The sequence below is a fragment of the Parasteatoda tepidariorum genome, chromosome 8 (genome assembly GCF_982258835.1).
Source record: "Parasteatoda tepidariorum strain Cologne lab strain chromosome 8, Ptep-v5.0, whole genome shotgun sequence".
NCBI lineage: Eukaryota > Metazoa > Arthropoda > Arachnida > Araneae > Theridiidae > Parasteatoda > Parasteatoda tepidariorum.
Genome location: NC_141762.1, coordinates 23,924,341 through 23,938,275, shown reverse-complemented (window position 1 = coordinate 23,938,275; position 13,935 = coordinate 23,924,341). Strand labels below are relative to the sequence as shown.

General features: G+C 28.7%; 1 protein-coding gene across 1 annotated transcript; it reads right to left on the bottom strand.

Moving 5' to 3' along the window:
* Positions 1–1,292: 1,292 nt before the first annotated feature.
* LOC147805944 (uncharacterized) lies at positions 1,293–13,719 on the bottom strand. Its single transcript, XM_087149418.1, has 7 exons — positions 13,559–13,719; positions 12,563–12,609; positions 10,232–10,363; positions 3,894–3,941; positions 3,770–3,814; positions 3,018–3,073; positions 1,293–1,368 (listed from the first exon to the last, which is right to left on the bottom strand). The coding sequence occupies exons 1-7, from the start codon at positions 13,707–13,709 to the stop codon at positions 1,356–1,358; spliced, it is 492 nt and encodes a 163-aa protein (XP_087005544.1). The 5' UTR covers positions 13,710–13,719; the 3' UTR covers positions 1,293–1,355.
* Positions 13,720–13,935: the final 216 nt, after the last annotated feature.

Sequence of the window (13,935 nt, the reverse complement as noted above, 5' to 3'; positions counted from 1 at the left end):
GCTATAATGGTAAATCGTCTGCTGAATTTATGTTTAAAAATATCAAACTTTCGATTAAAATCGTCTGCGGTCGCCTAGCAACACTTACTGTTGCCAAGGCCAGAAATATAAATAGCAACCCTCGTATCAGGTGAAAGAAAAGATAATAGATGAGTAACCCACTCTTCTTTAGGGAGTTCTGCTCGTTTTGCTTGACGTTCAAAAATAACTAAATTAAGTCTAATTTCATCTTCCCTAGGATCAAAATTCTGCATTAACTTGTGGATATCCTACGTATTCCGCTGAGTAGAACCAATATTTCGATTTGAAGGACCACTTAACTGGGCACTAAGTCTTAATTTCTCAAAGTCAAATTGACGTTCTTCTTGTTTTTGCCATTCTTGGAGTAATTTTTCTTCCTCTTCTTTTTGTTTTTGTGGTTTTCTTTCTTCTTTTTCTTTTTGGCGTTTTCCTTCTTCTTTTTCCTCTTGGCGTCTTCTTTCTTCCTCTTCTTTTTCTTCTTGGAGTTAGATTTATCAACTCACAAACAGTAAGTAACATTGCCAATGACAGTTTCTCCCAACTCCTCACATAATTAGACTAAATCGCACTTCTTTGCTCATCCAAAGAAAGTCATAATGAATAATACTTGAAACACAGTTCCTTTAAAGCAAATGATACGTTGATCCCGACGCTCCCGCCAATTAAATATAGCTGTAACGTATTAAGAAACAGTTCTTTGTTTTACAAAGAAAAAACATTTATTTCACAACAACATATACAGTAACGACATTAAATTACCCGAAATGGTTTAGCGATAATCTTGCAATAAAATAAAGAAAAACCCGTTACGAGCTAGTATAAACTTCAAATTCAAAAAACCAAAAACTATATTCTAAAAAACCAACAGCTCTCTGTTGTTCTAAAAATTGCTTCGTTCTCTTACTTTTAATTTATCTCTTTATGTGTATATTTTATTTTATTCATGCTTTTGCTAGCCCGATAATTTCTAATATTTTTAGTCTTTATAATATATATATATATATATATATATATATATATATATATATATATATATATATATATATATATATATATATATATATATATATATATATATATATATATATATATATATATATATATATATATATATTTAATGTAGTATAGATATTTGTATACATTGTTCTAACATTAGTTTCATTATTGTTTTAAATAAAATAATTTCTTTCTCAGGAGGTTCAGTATTTAATATATTTTTTATTAAGCGTATAAATTACATAATTTATATATCATTCTTTTCATATTTTATGTTTTCTTTCTTTCTCTTTCATGCAAAGGTATCTAAATTCCTTCCATTTTTTTCTCTTTTTGCATCAACCCAAATCACTGGAAAAGAAAAAATAAGGTTAGTATTTTATATTCCGTATGATAATAGAGTGTTTTTTTTTTCTTCAAAAATATAATTTAGTACACTGTTCCTTCTATTTGAAGTTTTTTTTAATATAATTATCTTTTGTAGAGTATTAAAATTTCTTATTTAGTTTAATAGCATGCTATAAATTTCTAAAGGGTAGAGGCAATAAATGTCTTGGTGGCAAGGAAGTGGTAAGCCACACTTTTCCAAAAATGAATTTTTTTGTTAAACGTCTCCTTAGTATGGTTTCCTGGTAAGTACTTCACAAGTTTCCTTAATTTTAGCTAGATGACGATTGATTCACAGAAACATCTTATTGCCTTCATGTATATCATGTTTCAATCAAAAATCCTTTTTTAGAAATGTTGAAAATGTAGCTTATCATTTGTATTACCTCAAACCCATCAAGTTAAAAATCATTCATTCTTTTGAAGAATAAATTTCCTTTTGTACTTATGGAGCGATTATCGTCCAGAACACATCTAGGTTTAAAAATCTAGGTTTTTCTAGTAAAACTTTTTATTCATTCATCATCGCGTCGTTCCTAATTTATCGCGTCGTTTTATTCATTCAAATTACGCCAAACATTGGCGACTGTTTCTGAACGTTCCGTCTAGATCGCGTCAGTCATCAATGACTGGTTCTGAATGTTCCGCCTAGGCCGCATCAGTCATCGGTGACTGTTTTTGAACATTCCGTCTACATCGTGTCAGTCATCAATGACTGGTTCTGAATGTTCCGCCTAGGCCGCATCAGTCATCGGTGACTGTTTCTGAACGTTCCATCTAGATCGCGTCAGTCATCAATGACTGGTTCTGAATGTTCCGCCTAGGCCGCATCAGTCATCGGTGACTGTTTCTGAACGTTCCATCTAGATCGCGTCAGTCATCAATGACTGGTTGTGAATGTTCCGCCTAGACGGCGTAATCACGGATAAATTAAGCATTCCGACGTAACGGAAGTAAACTGAGCAAGAGGAATAAATAAGAAAGATGTCTCCACCTTCCGGCTACTAAGGTGCGCAGTGGGAGAAATAAGAAAGATGTCCTCACGTTTGGACAATTTAAGTATCAAATTTCTTGTTTATGGTACAAAAAATTTGACACGGCCTTCTCTTTTCCAAGAAGTATTGGTCTGTCACCGGTGACTGATACCATACGTTCTGTCCAGGCAGTGTCAGTTATTGGTGGCAGATTCTGAATGTTCCATCGAGGCTGCGTCAGTCATCGGTTGCTGATTCTGAATGTTTCATCCAGGCCGTGACAGTTATGGATGACTGAAGGTGTAAAATATGAATAAAACTAAATTAATTAATATTGCTTTAAGTAATTACTGAAAAAGCATTTAAAATTTACTTTTTATGACAAATCAAATTTAAATATTTCAATCTCTTAGTATTGGGCTTCGTATTGCTACACGATACGAGAGTTTCTAAGCAGCACGTTTTGCCCGACGGGAATTCTCTTCCAAACATGCAATGAGTTGAAAGTGTTCAAAATTACTTTGCTCGTAATTGCTTGTTGTTTTTTACTTTTTAAGAACTGCGAAGTTTTTAAAATTTCTTGTGGATATGGCATTGTCCCTATCGATTTAAAAACACCCAAATAAAAGTGTTAGTTACCTTTTACAATAACTGGGAAATGCCAAGCAAAAGCTAATCATTGGACTAAAACATTTCTGAAAAGAAAAATATTATGAAAGTTGAAATATTGTAAATTTTAATTAATTTACAAGCATTAAAAAGTTTATATTCTTCTAAAGAAAATAGTAACTTAAAACATAAGAAAAGTTTTTGTAAATACAGCGGCTCACAAAATTGAGTTCTACTAATTTTGAGTGAGCGTGAAAATAACGAATAGAAAAATCAGAAAATTCTATGTTAATATAGGAGAAACATACTTAAGTAAAGTATTTTTTTCGCTCTCATTTAAAAGGAATTGTTTTTGATGAAATTGGGAAATAAAAGCACTTTTATATCATTATTTCTCAGATTTCATCAAAAGGTTTCCCAGATTCCATTTTGTTATTTCCCAGGAAATTACGAAAATAGCAACAAAAAAAAAAACTTTCTAAATACTAGTTAAGTAAGTAAAAGTTGGGGCTAAAATTCAGTATGCACAATCTGTCTAACAATAAGAAGGGAATTAAGGAATATGAAAATCGGAAAATAATGGTAAATTGTCTCTTATTATGAGAGATGCATGCTTAAACGCGATCGATTCTCGCCATTTTGAATTTCAGGTAAAATATTGGATTAGCTTTTTCTTATTTTTGTATATGATTTTTTTGTATTTGATAATGTTTAGATTTAAGAATTAAATTTTTTTTGGAAATCTTACAATTCATTAATGAAGAACGTAAATTTTAACTTACTTTAAATTCCTCAACATCTTCGGCTGACTCGAGATCAGTGGTAAACTGGAAATGAGTTAATGTTTAAAATATCTTTTTTTTTTAATGTGTAAAAAATGTGTTCAATTTTGGAGAGAATACTTACTTCATATTTAAATTTGTCATTAGCTTCCTGAAGGCAATCGAACGATGTCTGAAAAATTGAAAAAAATCTACTTTCAAAACTGTTTCTGGTCTTTGACAAAATTGTTTTCAAACTTTGAAAAAAAAAAAAAACTTACATATATATATATATATATATATATATATATATATATATATATATATATATATATATATATATATATATATATATATATATATATATATATATATATATATGTATGTATGTATGTATGTATAATAATAAATAAATAAATACAAGAAAACACGAAGAAAGTTAAGAAAATCAATAAGTTTAATATCTGCTTTGTTGATTTATACGATAAAAAAAATGATTTTAATTTTAATATTAATAAGCTAATTACTTGGAATTCTAATGTTTCTAGGAGCATCTATTTATATACCACTTTTAATGAAACGAACAGAATTAAAAGAATATGTAGTAATATTTATTTATGCAAGAAACAAATCGATAAACTATTTCAAAATTTGATAAAAAACAATGGATACCCAACTAAAGTAATAAAATTTTATATAAAATCAATGAATTAATCTAAATATTTTTTTTGTTAATTTTTATAATTTTCCTATGCGCAAATCCATTCCGGGTTAATCCATTGCCAAAATTATTTACTAAATAATTTCTTTGTTAATTTGTATAATTTTTCCATGTACAAATCCATTTTGGGCAAATTCGGGGCTAAAATTATCTACTAAAATTTTTTTCTTTGTTAATTTTTCCATGTGCAAATCCATTTCGGGCAAATCCGTGTTAAAAATTATCTATTAAAATTTTTTCTTTGATAATTTAAATAATTTTTCTATGTGCTAATCCATATCGTGCAAATCCGCGGCTAAAATTATTAGCAAAGCAGGCAATTTATGTTTCTCTTTTCTATTTTATATTTTTTCTTAAATAAACATCTATCTTCTAAAACTATTTATGATCAATTTTTAAAATTATACAGTATAATATTACCTTGCGCACATCCATTTCGGGCCCATCCTTGGTAACTAACAAATCAATGCGCAGAATAACAAATCACTTCAGCAGTGCAGTAAGAACGACACTTTAAGACCCTATTGTTACACTCAATTTGCGCTTTTGTTTTCATATTTTGTAATCTGGCAATCTTTCTGCGAAAGCATTTTTAAATCATTCTTGAAAAATTTCCGTCCATGTAAGTTGATCTGATTTCGCTACTCGCTTTATAGTACATTTTTATACTGTTTTTTTCTTCTTTTATTTTATTTTCTGTTTTTACATGTTACTTTTACTTTTTTTACTTGTTGTGTTCTATTTTATTTGTTGTAACTTTTATAAAAAATTTTTTTTGAGTGCTCCTCACATTATTGTATTAATATATTTTGCTTGTTCACTATAGCTGGATTTGACTGTATATATATATATATATATATATATATATATATATATATATATATATATATATATATATATATATATATATATATATATATATATATATATATATATATATATATATATATATATATATATATATATATATATATATATATATATATATATATATATATATATATATATATATATATATATATATATATATATATATATATATATAATAGATAAATAATCTGTTTTGCGAATATAATCGTGTGGGCTGATAAAAAGATTATATCTTTTTTTTCTCCGGGTTTTTTAAATAAAATTTAATTTTTTTAAATATATATATATATATATATATATATATATATATATATATATATATATATATATATATATATATATATATATATATATATATATATATATATATATATATATATATATATATATATATATATATATATATATATATATATATATATATATATATATATATATATATATATATATGTAATACAAAAATTAAATACTTTTGTATTAATAAAAGCATTAAAACTTCATTCGTTTTCATATAATATCTTTAGTAAAAGATAAGGGTAGAAATTCTATTTTGGGACTTCAAGGCTAAAAACATGCCAATGAATAATAATTAGATTTATACTTCAAAAGAGAAGTTATTTTAAGATCTTTCACTTCCATATAAGGAAAGATTAAACGATTTGCTTTGAGTAATAAATAAATTGATGAGGCGTAGGAATACAGAAAAAGGCAATAATGACTGACCTCTTAACAACTTTTAATCATCCTATAAAATGCAGGAGCAATGTTTTAGCGTGACTTTTTGGTGTATAATGTTTACCAACTAAACTTCGTCAGATCTGACGGTAACTCTGTCTCTCCCTCTCCGTCTGGAGAGGGATGAAAATGCTATTTCACCATCGTTTAGTAAAATAAAAGATTATGCCGAAACTGGACTCGTTAATCAGGCTGCTTTGACTGTACATAACTAAAAAATATCGGTGTGGAAACACCGAATATTTCAAGACGGCAGGACTTATGCTTTGTGCAGGAAACCCCTTAAAAGAAAATTTTTGTGCAATAAGAAGAAAGAAAATTTTTCTTGGGACTTAGGCCTAACGTGACCGCTACCTCGTCGAGAAGGATTCCTCATCCCTTCGTCAAAAATCTTGGATGAGTTTTTCACCCCCTTGGATTGAAGAGAAAAACTTACTTCATTGGATTCCTGATAGAGATAAAAATGTTTTCGATTAGAAATCCCATCCCTTTACAAGTGACCTACGGAAAGTTTAGTTATGCTAGTGGATTATTGCTACTCTAGATTAATCGTCGATGAAGTGTTTTCTCACCCCGGAATGGTTTACGATGGTCTACTTAGATGTTCGGCATTCCCTCCCTCCCTCCTACTCAGAACTCAAAGAAAAATAAGCTTCAATTTCTCCTTCTCTCTCGGTGAATTTATGAATCATTTTCACGAAAAGAAAAAAAAATGTATAATTCTTTCCTATCAACTTTAAATTGATGTTGTGGCTTTCAAGATATGTTTTGGATTAATTCGAACTTTATCCAACTTCGTATCCTTTAAATATTCTTTTTGAAAACATTTATTTCTTTGATTTTTATTGATTAATTAGATCATGATTTTAAGTTTTTTTTCTCATACTTGATGTTTTAATTGAAGCTATTATTTTCTATACATTGATCGTATTTACTGTTAAAAAAAATTTTTTTCGTGAGAAATGTTTATTTTTAGTGAATTGGTTTTGATTGGCATAAAAAATGTTCGAGAAATTATTTTCATATACTATATTGTTTTATGTGTTACAGTTTCTATGATTTATTGATTAGTTGAATTTATATTTTTGTTTTACTATAGTGTTTAGGGTGAAGATAAAAATGCCATTAAAATATTCTTATTTTGAATGCAATTGCGGTGTGGGAGAAATTAGAAATTAAATCAAGAAATGATATAACTAATACAAATAGTTTAGAAAATGAATAAAATATTTGTTTTAAGAATTTGAATTAAAATATGAAACCAGACATTAATGCTTGAGTCCAACGTTATTAAATAGTTCATATCTCAGTTCTAGCTCAGAGATTTCCATAAATAAACAAAGCTTCTTATTGCTGAGAGTTAATTCCAACAAAAAGATAGGAAAATGATAAAACACAAATTGAAATGTATTAGTAACTGAAGACACTCAAAATAAATACAAAAAAAAAAAAGAAAGAAATTTGTAAAATTCTTACTTTCTAAGACTTGGTCAAAACTAAATATTCCTATTAAAAAATGTGAAAATTTAAATGTTACCCAAACAAAAGGACAGTTAACACTTAAGAAAATTTTCGAGTTTCCCTTATTACGATAGGCGAAATTTTTAACTCAGTTAAGTTTTTATACTTGATACTAATTTACCATATGCTTTAGTAGGGTTGTAGACTTGCAAAGATTTTTGTTTGTTTATTAATTGTGTCGGGCCATTTGTTACTTAATTTGGTAAGAGATTGATCACCTCTGCTAATTCAAACAATGACAACTTAACTTTGCACATTAGACAGCAAACTTCTAAAAATGTTAAGGTTAAAAATTGTGGAAAAAAAAAAAGGTTTGATGTTTCAGTAAAAGTAAACATCGAAAAAATAAAAGGTTTGATGTTTCGATAAAAGTAAACATCGAAAAAATGAAAGTTGAAGATGTTTCAGTAAAAGTAAGCATCGAAAAAGGTTTGATGTTTCAGCAAAAGTAAACATCGAAAAAATAAAAGTTGAAGATGTTTCAATAAAAGTAAACATCGGGAAAAAAAAAGGTGAAGGGTAACAAAAAAGAAAAGGAAAAATAGGAAAAAGAAAGAATGACCAAGATTACAAAAAATAAATAAAATGAAAATGTAAGAAAACGAAATTTTGAAATAGTATAGGTATCAAAATTTAGGAAATATCACAACCCACAAATGTTAAAATTAAATCATGAATAATGTCCAAAATAAATGTTTTTACTTTCTTCAAAGGAAGAAGTAATCCCTATATTTTTGAGAGATCCGAATCGCGTGTGGAGATGTTTGGCGAGGAAACTTGAATTTTTTTTCCCCAACACAGTGAAAAAAAAAAAAAACAATTTAAAAACTATTTTTGTTTTATCCAGTCTGGATCTCTCAATTTCACAGTGCTTCATGAAACTCTGTTTTCCTCCATTTTAACGGGGAATACAGAATTTCATCTAGTAAATAACCCCATTTACCATACAGAATCTTAAATTCTGATTAAATGACACTTAGTTGTCCACCTCTTTCACATAAAAATTGTGAATATTTTTTTTAACCATACAGAATCTTAAATTCTGATTAAATGACACTTGTTGTCCAGGTCGTTTTGCATAAAAATTTTGTATATTTTTGTGTGAAAAATTTTGAAAAGTATAAAATGTTTAAATTTTTCTTTCTGTTTAGTTCACTAAATAGATAAATTGTATTATTATGTTTTTACTGTTGTTGCTGTAAAAATTTTTTTTCACATATTGGAAAAATTTTATTTATAGTAGGAAAGAGGACAGTCATACCAACGTAAATTTTATAAATTCATAGTATTCTAAATTTTATTATTATTATTATTATTTTTTTGGGCTTACCAAAAAATTTTTGGGGGGGGGATGTAATACAAAAATTAAATACTTTTGTATTAATAAAAGCATTAAAACTTCATTCGTTTTCATATAATATCTTTAGTAAAAGATAAGGGTAGAAATTCTATTTTGGGACTTCAAGGCTAAAAACATGCCAATGAATAATAATTAGATTTATACTTCAAAAGAGAAGTTATTTTAAGATCTTTCACTTCCATATAAGGAAAGATTAAACGATTTGCTTTGAGTAATAAATAAATTGATGAGGCGTAGGAATACAGAAAAAGGCAATAATGACTGACCTCTTAACAACTTTTAATCATCCTATAAAATGCAGGAGCAATGTTTTAGCGTGACTTTTTGGTGTATAATGTTTACCAACTAAACTTCGTCAGATCTGACGGTAACTCTGTCTCTCCCTCTCCGTCTGGAGAGGGATGAAAATGCTATTTCACCATCGTTTAGTAAAATAAAAGATTATGCCGAAACTGGACTCGTTAATCAGGCTGCTTTGACTATACATAACTAAAAAATATCGGTGTGGAAACACCGAATATTTCATATATATATATATATATATATATATATATATATATATATATATATATATACAATATATTCTTCCCTATCTTTCTAAAACAAAAGCCTTTTTTCTACAAGCGAAAAAATAAATTAAATTTATTTTTTCGTTAATTAACTGCTTTCACCTAATACGGTTAAACAACCAGAAAGAACCAGCAACTAATCCCACCTAATGAAGTCACGTAGTTCCTTACAACTATGTACATATTATAGCCAAGTGGTCTAATCTGTCAATATTATGACCAACAGAGCTAAGGTTAGAGTTCCAGCGTTGACTTCACAATATTTCTGCCATTCCCTTAAAAACATGAAGAGTTTTCAGTGTCTTGAACTCTCCAATTTGTGTCCTACACTCTACAATTCCCATTACCTAACGAAAGTTCAGTATGTCCAGTTAAATTTCCTTTTTTCTTTCTATTTTGAGACTATGCTAGTTGTAAATGGTATAAAATGGTTTACGTATACATCTTGCAACGCCAATACAAAAAGGTTTCTAAGCCGGATAATCGTGACGTCACATTTCGACCACACCCAAACGTTAACAAGACACCACAACGAAACATTTAATGTCTCTGTGACATAACGATGTGACGACTGCGGGGCATATCTATGTCTGGACAAAGGCCAACCGCGAATCTGTAAAGACATGAATTTTTCACAAAATGTATCAAGTTCCATTCACAAAAATGCTTTCAAAATTTCTTTAAAATAATAGTTCAAAATTCCTTACTAATCTCTCTTTGACTATATCAGTGCTTAGGAGTGGCTTTAAGCAATCCAATCTCTTCTCTCCCGGATGATCACACTTAGGAAAGTCCACATTACATGAAGTATTCACCATGTTTCGAAAGAATTCCCATGCCTGAAATATAACCTTTCTTGTATTCATGCCAAAAAACTTGAATTTTACTTCAAGTTAAGCTACACACTCAGAAAACTCAGTTCAGAGTCGGACCTTTATATCCATACCACTGTGAATGATCAAAATTGATGGTGGTTGACTGTCCCCTGTGAATGTTGACAATCACATAGTCGCTTCGGTAAATGTCTAAAATGCCTATTAGGTCTAGTTAAGTGCCACTGCCCGGTATACATTAGTCCGGTATGCCCTATACCAACGTTTTTTTTTAAAATTTCAGTTTCACTGCCCGGTATACCCTCCTACATCAATGCTTTTTAAGGTCAAGTGTTACTGCCTAGCATGCATTTAATTACTGATATTTCATACACTGATATTTATTATAAAATATCCCCAGCACTTATTAAAATCTCGAATAAATAAAATAATATTAGCTTATAAAAAAATAATATCAATGAATAAATTAATATCAAATCGGATATAAAAAATATTTCAGACATTCAACAAAGCGACTATGTTATCGGTGACATTCACAGGTGAAAATCGACATTTTTTGATTTCTTTCATTCGCGGTAACATTCATACTTTGTAACTAATTGGTTGCTTGCACATTTCAGTCGGTTTGCCTAGCGTTCGTTTTAATAGATGCAAGTAGTCTAAACTGAAAAAAAAGGGCTAATATTAAAAAAAATTATTAAAGTTTGTTTTGGTCATTACTATATTCATTGATGTTTATAGAACAACGTAATTACAAAGAAAAAGCATCTTATTAAAATATAATGTTAAACATATGTAAATGTGTAAGTATTTTATGGTATAAACCGGGTGAAAATCAGTAATTTCGTTTTCTTTTATTATCTATACATGAACTTTAGCGCAGTATCTCCCCAAAAATCCTTTAATTTTTTTTATCTCCGAATTTTAGAAATGAAGTTCTAGTTGTTTTTACCGTATGCTACACGACGAAACAAAAACTCACGAAAACGAAACTAAAATGTTTTTTGTTAGGTGTGAGTATTTTAATCTTTTTATTTGGATAAATTATATTTTTGAAGACAAATAAAATTCATTTTCAGAAATTAGTTTTCGAATTAGTTTGTTTGTTGTTAGAATTATTCAGAATTCTTATATTTCATAACTTTCTTATATTTAAAATGATCTTCTGAAGAACGCTGATTTGGAAAAAGCTACATTACACTAGCAACAAAATTAATTATAGAATACTTTACAAGCGAAATTAATAATCCTATATTTGTATGATGTCAACAATGTTTTGAAGTAAAATCTAAGGTCTAAGTTTGGATTTGTTATTCCTATCAAGATATTATATTAAAATTGCAAAATATTTAGTTCTATTTCGTTGCCTTTTTTGAATTTCTTTTTCAGATTTTAGTTTGGAACACAGGTAATCACATTATTAATATAGAAAAAAATTATTATGAAATTTATACTTCACAATTCATTGTAGAACTGTAAGCGTGATGTGAAAAATATTTTTTTTAACTCGAATTTTGTTTTATTTATAAAAAAAAAATACTTTTAAATTTTTAATCTTAATTTCAGATTTATTTTAAGACCCTTGATTACCAAACACAAAATTAAAATTTTAATTAAACTTTTTTTATAAAAAAAATAGTGCCAAAACCAGTCTGATACCTAAAATAAAAACTTTATTTTACTACCTCGTTTCGCCTTTTTGAAAACAATAACAACAATAAATTCATTTTTGACAGAGGAAACAAAACTTTATTTCTATTAAAACTCTGTGTTTAATAAATGCAAATATGTAAGGAAAAAACATAAATTTACATACTTATATACTTTTCCTCTCCCTGCTACAATATTTTCAGCAAGTCTTCCTTTTTGCCTATATTTCAAATTCTAACTGGAAAATACTGTAGAAGAAAACGCACGATTTGCCAAAACCAAGGTTATGGCGAAGGGGAATGTGTGGAGAGTGGAGAAATCGCGTAATTTTGAGGCGCTATTCTATTTACAAATAGTATAAGTATTGTTTTTTAAGCGAAAACGTACGAGTGAAGCTATTAATGATTAGGTCAAATTTTAGACTTTAAAATAATTGAAAAATCATTTTTAAGCGCGGCATTGATTATAATAACAATCAAAAATTCGAAAATCATCATGAAACATATGATCACACATAAAAAATCATAAAAATTAAATGACTAAATTCTATCTTACATGTGGATTGAAGAGGTCCAAACACTCTTTTTCTTCTTCGGGTAGTTCTGCAATAGTAAACAATATAAAAGCATTTTTGACATTTTACATGCATTAGTGGTATCACAGTGTAAGAAAGATATGCGTCATTGGCTAATTGAATAATTCCATTCGTTTTAAAAAGCCGATATCATTTTGCAATCCGCCTGGCTAATTGTTAATATTTCCGATATTTTCTAACGACCCTTATACTGAGCCTTGATAACTTATAGATAGAGCGCTTGCATCCCAATGAGTTGTAACCCAGGTAAAAATCTCAACGATGGCTGGTTGATACGAATTCATCACACCGCTCTCACCGAATGAAAATATCCTCAGTGGTAGACAGATAATGGGTTAGAGTCATCTTACCGTCCTGTAACCATAGGCGGAGTTCGTGGTTTTCCTCTCCCTGTAACGCCGCTAAAGCGATTTGTTCCACCTAAAAATAAACCTCCACATACGCAAATTTCTCCCAATACTGATCTAAGAGTTACCTTTTCTTCTGAATCAGGTTCAAAATTTCAGGATGTTGTTGAACATTGTTAGTCTTGAACTCAAAATTGGGTAGGCTGTTCGACGGGGGGGGGGGGGGTAAAATCCCCCTTATACGTTTTAGGCTTAATACAAAGAGCTCTCATATTTTTAGGATAATTAGTAAATCAATCAATAATTGCTTAATCAGTCGGGTTTATTTTAGACTGCTTTCCAGCTTAAAACTGGTAAATTCTTTGCAAATTTTCTAATCAGCCTAAATGCATATAAGCTGACTGTAATAAATCTAAAAATATCAGACAGTTTAGAAAATACTTTAGACTTTTCTAATCAGCGTAGCTTTCTTTCAAAAAGTCGGTGACATTTACAAAGGGTCAGATTTTATACTTAGAAAGAGAGTCTACAACATATACAAAATTCTAATCAAAAATTATCCTGACTGCAATAAAAATAATGTTTTAATAAAGTATAGTAAAATTCTACCACATTCACAATATTGGTGTAGGGTACATCTTATCAGGTTAGTTAGTGCAGATAATATTAGTTGTTTACGTGCACTTTCAAACAAATCAAAGGCGCTGCAGTATACAACTGTTGAAAGAAAAATGAAAATTAATTTATTTGTTGGCAACATTTTCTCTAAGTATTCCAGTTCGAACTACGAAATATGAGGAAAAATGTAGCTTAAATAATGTATCTTTCTTCTTCTTCTTTGAATTAGTGAAATGAGTGACTGCAACTGAATAAATTCAAATAATTTTTTTTCAAACATTATTTTCTTACTTTTTAACTGTAGGAGTTTTTAACTTTTATTAAATCTGCTCTCCAATTTCAACCAGCTGCTCCGAATAAATGTTTGT

What these genes read in the sequence shown, in the direction of transcription:
- LOC147805944 (XM_087149418.1), bottom strand. Translation starts at nt 13,709, where the DNA reads ATGTTGCCAACAAATAAATTAATTTTCATTTTTCTTTCAACAGTTGTA. An exon ending in ATATAGTCAAAGAGAGATTA is followed by an intron (nt 3,942 to 10,231) that starts GTAAGGAATTTT and finishes TCAATTTTTCAG; the next exon opens with ACATCGTTCGATTGCCTTCA. An exon ending in AAGATGTTGAGGAATTTAAA is followed by an intron (nt 3,074 to 3,769) that starts GTAAGTTAAAAT and finishes TTTTCTTTTCAG; the next exon opens with AAATGTTTTAGTCCAATGAT.